Genomic DNA, 9,617 nt, shown 5'->3' on the forward strand with positions numbered 1-9,617 from the left:
CACATATACATCCACATACATATGCATATACACAAACATATTCCACATCCACATTCAGATACAATTACAATTACAGATATACATGCACATATTCTCAAGAGCACACATACACACACTAATAAAACATTACTGTTATGTATTTCATGCGCCCCACATTTTTCGTTTTTCAAATTTTTTTTAACTATTATTCTCCACTACAAAAACGTGGTTTTTAAAAATATTATTTTTTATTTTTATTAACAATACTCTATTTCCCAAAACTTGATTTAAAAATGTTTAAAAATATAATATGTGCCATTAAAAAGTTAAAATTAAAATTTAAAAAACATGAAATTAAATAAAAATTAAATACATAAAATAAAATAAGGTAAATAATAAAAATTAATGTAAATTAATGTTATAAATAATTTAATTTTATTCACTAGTTTTTTTTAAAAAAAATTCTGGAATAGGAAAAATCTGAAATCTTTTGTTCAATTCAACGCAAACAATGAAAACGAAACCCTTAATATAAATTTCAATTTTCATGCATTCGTCTTCGAAATTTTTGGAGATGTATAGTTTCAATTTTGAAAAAAAAATTGTGAAACAATACCTATTGTAAAAGACGCATTCAACTGAGAAAAGCGAAACTACATATTTAATGAAGATAAAAATATTTTTGCTCCATTTGAAATATGCTTAAACTATTATTTTTAAACAATAAAAAAAATCTCAAACTTTTAAAACATATTTTTTCCGAACCCGATTTTCTTGATAAAAAATTCAGTAGTGTATAGAAATATTAAATGCCTCAGTATCATGCAAGTGAAATGATAAAGCATTATACAAATTCAGGAAATAAAAATTTAAAAATTCCAAAAGATAAATGCTATTATTTAACTCTTAAATACTGAAATTTAATTTGTATGCAGTAAAGAGCGCAAAAAATAAATAAATTAAATAAATGGACGAAACTGAATAACTTTCGAACTAATAATTAGATATTCACGCTCGAGGACTCAATCTTAATGGTTTGAGACGGTAACTTAAAATATGCTAATTACTTAGAGAAGACGATATTTCAAACTGCGAAATTTGACTCAAAGCCTACTTCTTCTGAATAAACATACCTCTTTTTGACGTATTTGGATTTCTTGCCATCGAAATATGTGGCATAGCCACATTCTGGGAAATATTGTCCAGATAGTTTGGTGAAGAGAGCAGTCTTACTTTTAAATTTCACTTTTTTCGCATTTCGCCATATCTCGGGAACTTTTTTTAGGCGAATTGACAAACATTTGTACTCAGCTATAAAAATTCGTTTATGCAAAGATAATTCCATGCAGAAAATATAACCTTGAGTAAATATTTATTCTTTTCTTATTTGGTTTATACATCGATGAAGTAATACAATACAAAAATATAAACTATAGTCAAAAAATTTCAAATTGTAACTCATACAAATCTGAATAATGTAAATTCATTCTGAATAATGTAATTTCAAATGGTAAAATACAAAATTTGAGCAAAATCGCTCGAATAGTTTCTAAGAAATTGAAATTTAAAATTACGACATTTTTATTAATAAAGTACAGTAGAGAAAATGAGTTTTTGTGTCTGATTTCATAACGTGAAATATCGTCTGCACTAATTAATTAGCTGATTTGAGGTCAACCCTTTGATCATTTAAAATTGAGTCCTAGAACGTGAAGATTCCATCATTAGATCAAAAGTTATTCAGGGTGGTCCGTTTTTTTAAATTTTAATCTAGTTTAAATTTCATTACAAACATTTTAAACTCACACTGTATGAAAATTAATTTCAGATAAAAATGCAAATTGATGACACCATAATAGTGCTTTGTTTTCCATGCAAAGTTTGCCTCATTCCCACAATTTATTGATAATGTAAAATGATAAGTTGACGAATTCGGAGTTGTGCCCGATAAGAAAAAAAGTGCTAAATTTTCACTTACCCGTGACAAGTGAAGATGTTGGATCGCTAGAATTATTGTTCTCCTGTAAAGAGAAAACGAAAATTATACATCATGAAATTCATTGAATTGCACGAATGATTCAAGAAACTTAGAATTATATAGATTCAATTTGAACCAGGAAGTGAACCGATGTGTGTGAAAAATAACACTTACGGTGATTTTTCTATCTATGGCGTATCAAAACTGATTTCCCACAAGGGGCAAATTTACTGCTTTTAACCATACCGTGGATATAGTTAACAGCTGTAATAATAATATCTTTGCCATGCAAACTTCTTTTTTTTTAATATTTAAGGTATTAATAATTTTTTTGCTTTACCATTTTTTTAGTTACCATTTCAAAAGAAACTCAAAATGATAAGGGGTTTTCTACAAATATTATTTTGTATCATAAGACAAAGTTATATAACGAATCATAATACTTTACAATAAACATTCATGCACCGAAATATAATTGTATAAGAAAAGAAAACACGTGAAAGAAAAGATACTGTTATGGGGGATGATCCCCAACAATGTGGGTGTCATTTTTAATAAATCTTTTTTATTAGTACAAAATGAATTTTTCGAAAAACCCTTTATAAATTTGAGCTCTCATTTAAAAAGTACGAAAACTACTTAGAAAATTGTTTGAAACTTTCTTAACTTTCAAGATATTCAAATCGAACTTCTTTTATTAGCTGCCAAAAACGATTAACTTCAAAATGAAGCAAAAAAACTTTAATTTTTTCCCGCTCATGCACAATATAAAGTAACTACTTTAATTACCCTATCTAGAGAATTTTTCCCAAAATTTGAAGCAGTAATTGTAATTACTAGTTTTAAATTGCTCCAATTTTTTTAAAAATTTCATTGAATATCTTTGAAATTGGAAAACATGTGACGAAAAGTTAGTCTTTTATAAAAATGTCCATATCTTCATAAATATTTAAACTGGGTTTACGAAATTTTGTGCAATTATTGCACACAATAACCAAAATAATTATATTACATTTTAGAAACTTATTGCTACATTGTTTGGCATAGGATGTTGAAAATCACTATTTTCCGTTTTTAATTTATTGTCGGACCCTCAAACCTCTAAAAGCTTTAAACTTCATTGATAAGTATAAGAAATCGTATTACCTAACTACTTCTAAATTTATAAAAGGTTTTTTTAAGTATTTTTTGAGAAAGATAAAAAAACACATTTTTTCCATCCCCTGCATATGATATAGGATTTATGCATTATTAGGTAGTCATTTAACACAAATTGCGTACATAACATAGGGGCATATTATGTATGAATATAACACAAAGTGTATAGATAATATAGTAGGTATTTAACAAAAATTGCACACATAACATAATGGCATATTACAAAAGCAGTTTTTGGCATGCATGTAACTCGAATTATATACATAACATAGGGGATTATTATGTATGCATTTAATACAAAATGCATACGTAATATGGGTCATATTAGGGATGCATTATTTAGTATGTCCTTAACATAAAAAGCATACATGATAAAGGATCATACTATGTATTCCTTATTATGTATTCATTTAACTCAACATGCATACATAATATAGCGATACATTATGTATTTATTATTATGTATTCATTTAACACAAAATGCATACATAATTTAGAGGAATACTAATGCATAAATATTATGTATTCGTTATTATGCATGAATTTAGCAAAAAATGCATACATAATATTGGGGCATATACAAAAATGCATACACAAAATATATGGAAAAGCGGAACTAGTTGACAATTAATTTTTATTTTTCTATTTTTTTTTCTACAATACAAACGTTAAATATGACTAACACTGAGACTAGTGCATTCAATAGTGAAAGTTAATACAAATTTATAAGATTTTAATACTAATGAAAACTTGCGTATTATTTCTTAGTTTTGTTGACACAAAAACAATCAATAAAATGGGAATATGTATTCGTTTTTCCAAATTTCTGAAAAAAACTAAAAATCTGGTGGTTAAACTTTTAAAACGAAATTCGCAAACTCTTGCTTCAGCTTTTCAGATTAAAAATTCATATCTCTTAACTTCTGCAGATCTGACATGTTTTGACTGGAAATCGCTTAAAACTGGTGGCTGAATATTGAATAATATACACACTTTAAAGTATTCATATTTAATAACAATACGTTAGTCGTGGTGTGAAAATTTCAAAATTGGAAGTCAACTTTAATGAAAGTTTAAACAGCTTTGAGAAAAGTTCGCCACCACTCTTTTAAGGTTGTTGGTACCCTGTACTTGGTGAATGTGTATTTTGGGTCTGAAGAAGATTACGAATCTCTGTTGCAGATTTCAATAGCTAAATTAAAATAAAAATGCATAATGATGAATTTTCGAATGTCGTTTTTAGAAACTTTAAAATATAGAAGGATGCTTTTTTCCAGGAAGCTGGTATATTAATTAATAATATATAATTATATTAGTAATATATAATTCTCAACTTACTGACGAATTATGTAAAAATAAAAAACTGGATTACTTGATTATTTTTCAGTAATATTCTCCCTTAAATACGAGGCAGTTTGATAGACAGATGTGTATAAAGTTTAACCATACAACTTTTTTCGTGTAATTACAAAACAGGGTCTACTGCTTCGAATGTAAAGGTCTAATGGAATAGTTTTAGTGCATTTTTTAAACAATCAGTACGCAAACTATGATGTATAGTTTTCTTAATAAGTAAGGTTAATAAAATTATATTTAAGAAACAAAAGGCAGAATAAATACATATTTATCAAGTTAACAGATAAAGGTTTTGTGAAATTTCAGTAAATTTGAGTAAATTAGTTTTGAAACTTATTCGTTACTAATAAAAAATAAAAATAGTACTTTTCCTTCATTTCTTGTCTTCAAGTTTCCATTTGGTTAAACTTACGAATCGTAATATTTCAATTCTTCTTTATTCAATAATTCGAAGACTTAATAGCAAGTAAGAATAAAATATCCAACAAAGCGTTAAGTCAAATTAAGAAGTCAGAAAGTTTATCTATCAGAAAGTTTAATATTTTGTAGTTCTTTACTTAATTAAAATAAAAAAATCTGACTCCATTTTATAAAGGAAAACATAAAACGTTTATTTACACAAGTTGTTCCATCATACCGCCATCGCAACTTGAAAACCAAATCGTTTTCCTTTTAAAATAAAACTATACAAATTCTAGCTTACAGCTCTCACACAAATAATAAATAAATGGAATCTACTTTTAACAGTCTCTATGAACTGCTGTGCTGCCACTCATAAAATAATGCTTGAGTAAAAATAACTCAAGTATCGCTTAAATATCTGTAGCTCAAGTTTGGTTTTTCGCCAAACAAATATTTGACTCAAGCATAGGTGTATTTAATTCGAGTTAAGTGAAAAAAAATTAAGGAGGGGATTAACTTATTAATTTTAAGTGAGTAACATTCATTTAAACTGCTGTGTGAAGCATTTACACTCTTTGCGTTTCAAATAATAATCTTGGAAAATAGAAAAAATACATGTTTTTCAAAGTTAGTCCTTAATGGCTATCAAATGCACTTTGTACAGTCTTCCATTTGAACGACAAGCTAAGATTAATGCTAAAATAAATTAATGCTGTGTGGTTAAATAATTGCAAAATAACACATCTCATTTTTTTCTCTCCAGAAATATCACTTGAATAAGTCCTTCATTCATAAGTTTTCATTAAAAGATGATATCTGTTAAAAGATAGGTTTTTTTAATTGTTTATTATAAATAATAAATTTTATATTAAAAAGCTCCCTTTTTTACAATATCATATGATTTTTAAAGCCAATATAGACTATACATTATAAAATTAATAATTTCAAGGAACTTAATCAGAAATATAGTTTTGAACTTTGCGTATTTTTATTACTCTCAAAAACGCAGAAAACGTGAGAAAATTTTGCTTCTTATTTGTTTTATGACGAATTATAAAAACATCGCAATGAATGTTAATATTTTATAAAAAGCTTTTTATAGATTTTATTTTCTCTCTCGCATGAGTACTATTTAGGGTGGCGAATAACAGAGTATGAGAAAAACTATTAAAAAAAGATAGGGCCAGATGACATAAAAACGGACCCTTTTTTGACTTTGATATTAAAAACTATTAAAAGATTGCGAATTTCTTTGCAAGCTTACTTACTTCTGAATAAAAAGTGAAAAAAAATAACAATGAAATTCACTTATCGTGTATATATGTCAGTTTAATAAAAATGAAATACAAAAGAAAATTTTTCACGCTGATACCGATATTAATTATGATAAAATTATGATTTTTATTTTAAGTGCATGTATTTTTAAAATGTTTTTTTTAATTGTTATATTTTTAGAATGCTTTGCAGATTTTTTTCTAATTTTCCGTATAAGCATTAAAAAATCAATGTAATATACTAATTAAAATAGTTAATTTTTGTTTCTGTTCAGTTCGGGTTTTTAACATGTTTTTTTTATTATTTCATTAGAGTTCTGTGCAGCAGTTCTGTACAGAACCCATGTTCTGTAGCAATTCGAACATTTGCTATAAAGTTAACACTGATTATTTTTTGTATTATTCGTTTTTACTGTATTATCCATATTTAAAAAGCACGCGTCCTTTTGTTTTTTCTTCATTACTTTCTAATCTAACATGTAGAGTAAGAGGATGTGTTTTTAAATGTTAAGATCAAGAAGAAGAATCCTTTATGTTCATTTTCTACAAAAATGACTCTTGGATCGCCATCTTGTGCATTTTGAGGAGTACTAAGTTTTGGCAAATCGATAACGTGGAAAATCGTTTCTCCTCGGGAGTTATTACTCGGTGAAGATGGGCCGATGAGGGAAAAACAATTCCTGTCCAGGTGCAGACAAGAAGAGCACAAAACAATTCAATGAAGCCGACGACGGGAGTACTAGTATTATTGGGGAAGAATTGATTGGTGAAGAATTTTGAGGAAAAAACAGTTCTTGCCCAATCCGATTTTCAAATTTTATTTTTTCTCAACATCAAAAATTGTAAATTTTGTTTTAAAATTTATAGAGGATATAAATAACAAATTCAATCGAATGTTCTCTCCTGAAAATTCTCAAACATTGAAATTCTCTTTTCTCAGAAACAAATTTCATGAACATAAACCGTTTCCCCCCTTTTGATCTTCATGTTATATGACCTCTTACATTGGTTTCAATAATTTTTGTAACTTCTTGTATAGTATCTTTGAATATTTATTTGAAGAATATTCTGATGATGAAAATCAGTTTCAGTTTAACTATTGATGAGTATTTGTTGGGAGCGAAGTTCCATCTCAATAAATTCAGAATTTTTTTTTAAAATGAAAAAAATGCTTTTTTAAGAAATCTAGCTTGATTTTTCTCATATTAGTGACCTCATTATCATGTATTACAATATGTACCTAAAAAAGGTATATATGATAGCAGATTGATATACGCTGATTATTGATAGATGCATGAATCATTAAAGTTTGTATTAGGTATGAACATTTAGCTGTTATAAATTTAAAGAAGCAGGGCTGAATGTAAGACAGAAAAGAGAAAAAAAAGCAATTGTAAAACCATTTCCTTTTTGGTTTTTTTTCCATGGAGATCAAAATAAGCTCTTACAATTTTTAATTAAACTGTTTATCAGTATTTACTGTTACTCCGAAGAAAAAAAACAGCCCTATGTATATTATAACTATAAACAAGTATTTAAAAAATCAAGTTAAGAAAAAAACAAAAAAACACAAACAGTTTTCGCTCTGTTCTATGCCTTTGGCGACAATCTCTGGCTCTAATCCGAGAAAATGACACAAAGTTTAACCCTCTCTTATGCCTGCTAACTCTTACGCTTTTCAAAAAAGTTTTTCCCAGTAGTAGTAAAATACTTATTGTAAATAGATATTTTAAATAATTATTAAATTAAATTTTCACTATCACTTGAAATACGATAAGGTAATTAGCCGTTCTCCTTTGCGAATGTTTAAACCATTTAAATTTAATGATAGTAAATGAAAATCCCATTTCTTAAAACTGGAATCAAGCATGAATGTTGAAATTTTGAGACCACATCAAACTCTCTAGACTTGATATGGCATGACCTAAGCACGGGTAGGAAATTGTTTTAAAGTGGTTGCTAAATTTAGAAAATGTACATACTTCGAAGTACGCATATCAGGTAAAAATATTTTCATTTCGATTATTGCAGAGATACCATTTGTAAAAAAAATATTTTCTAGTGGTAACGAAATGTAAGTTTTTTTTTAAAGTTTAGTATTTTTTAGTTCAAATAATTTTTATACCACCAAATACTAAAAATTCAAAGTATTATTTGAATTGCAACTTTATTGCAGTTATTTCGTGGTGGTAACTATCTTTATTCCACAAGTTTTACTATTTAATTCGCTACCAATTTATTAGAAATTTTGCAGAAAGCGGTGCAGAAGAAAAACAAATATCAAAATTTATAAAATAAATCCTTCCATATCAATAAATTAAATAAATTATAAAAATGCTTACATTTATAAAAAAAGCATCATTTTTTCTCTTTGCACTTTTGAATTTATAATGAAGTAACCGAATTCAAGAATAAAGAATTATGTTATAAACCAAAATAATTACTTGATTAGATGCGCCTACAGACCCGTTAATTAAATTGTTTGTCGTTAAACTTAATTTTAAGAACATTTTTATATTGATAAAACGAGAAAAAAATTTCTTTCCACACAGTTCTAGTTTTTCAAATTAATAATATTTCTTTAATCTATTCAAAACTGTTAATGAACTTTATTTATAAAATTAGGGTTCCATTAAAAAATATTCGATCATTCCATAGCCTAAAAAAGTTGGGAACCACTGGAAAAGATAGTTCAATGTCAGGAAATAACTCGTTCTCTTTGTTCATCCAATCTCAAAAATCTCTAAATTTTTTTAATAAAAAAAAAAGCGATAGTGTTTCTTTCCTTTGTAAATTAGTGATACAATAAAATATTTCAAGATAAACCTATATAAAACTGAACAAACTACGGAAACGAATTTAAGTTCACTCACCGCACAAAGTACAGATTTAAAGAACGCCGACATCCCCATCATAATCACGAGCAGCATCGTCCGAGGTAAGGTGGACCGGAGAAAATCCATGTCTTGAACAGTTCTGGGCTTACTCTTCTCGGTCATTTCTTCAGCAGACGATATGGGGTCGACCAGCCGTGAAAAGAGAGATGGTGAGCGTCCAGCCGAGACGATATCTCGAAGGACGACCCTTCTCTAACAAATACCATACTAAGTACAAAAGAAAAATGTTATTTTTTTTTTCTTCCACCCCCCGATTTAAAAATCACTTTTTATTTCTTGCATTGTTTGCACGGTTTTTGTTTATCATTGGAATTGCTCGAAGCCGGAATCACATTGTTATTTTGATTGGTAAATTGATGAGGATGAACGGACCTCTTCTTCGTTCTTTTTTTTGAACTGTAGTAGAAATGTTTTGTTAAATTCTTTCTTTTTTATTTATTTCTTTTTTTGAAATAAAATATTAATCTGTTTTGTAAACTCTGTCTTAATTGGTATGGTTAACGGGTTCAGTAAACCAAAAATAAATTAACAGTGTCATAATTTTCTGTAATTTTGAAATAAATAGTCAATTGT

The 9,617-nt window shown here is 27.4% G+C and overlaps 1 protein-coding gene across 1 annotated transcript in view; it reads right to left on the minus strand.

The window, feature by feature from the left end:
* LOC107451418 (cubilin) overlaps positions 1 to 9,266 on the minus strand; it is a 97,211-nt gene extending 87,945 nt beyond the window's left edge. Inside the window, exons 1-2 of the mRNA XM_016067495.3 lie at positions 9,021 to 9,266; positions 1,958 to 2,000 (exon numbers count right to left, since the gene is read on the minus strand). Coding sequence (XP_015922981.2) covers positions 1,958 to 2,000; positions 9,021 to 9,146 — 169 coding nt within the window. The 5' untranslated portion in view covers positions 9,147 to 9,266. The remainder of the gene's footprint in view (positions 1 to 1,957; positions 2,001 to 9,020) is intronic.
* Positions 9,267 to 9,617: the final 351 nt, after the last annotated feature.

Source organism: Parasteatoda tepidariorum, chromosome 8, assembly GCF_043381705.1.
Source record: "Parasteatoda tepidariorum isolate YZ-2023 chromosome 8, CAS_Ptep_4.0, whole genome shotgun sequence".
Lineage (NCBI taxonomy): Eukaryota > Metazoa > Arthropoda > Arachnida > Araneae > Theridiidae > Parasteatoda > Parasteatoda tepidariorum.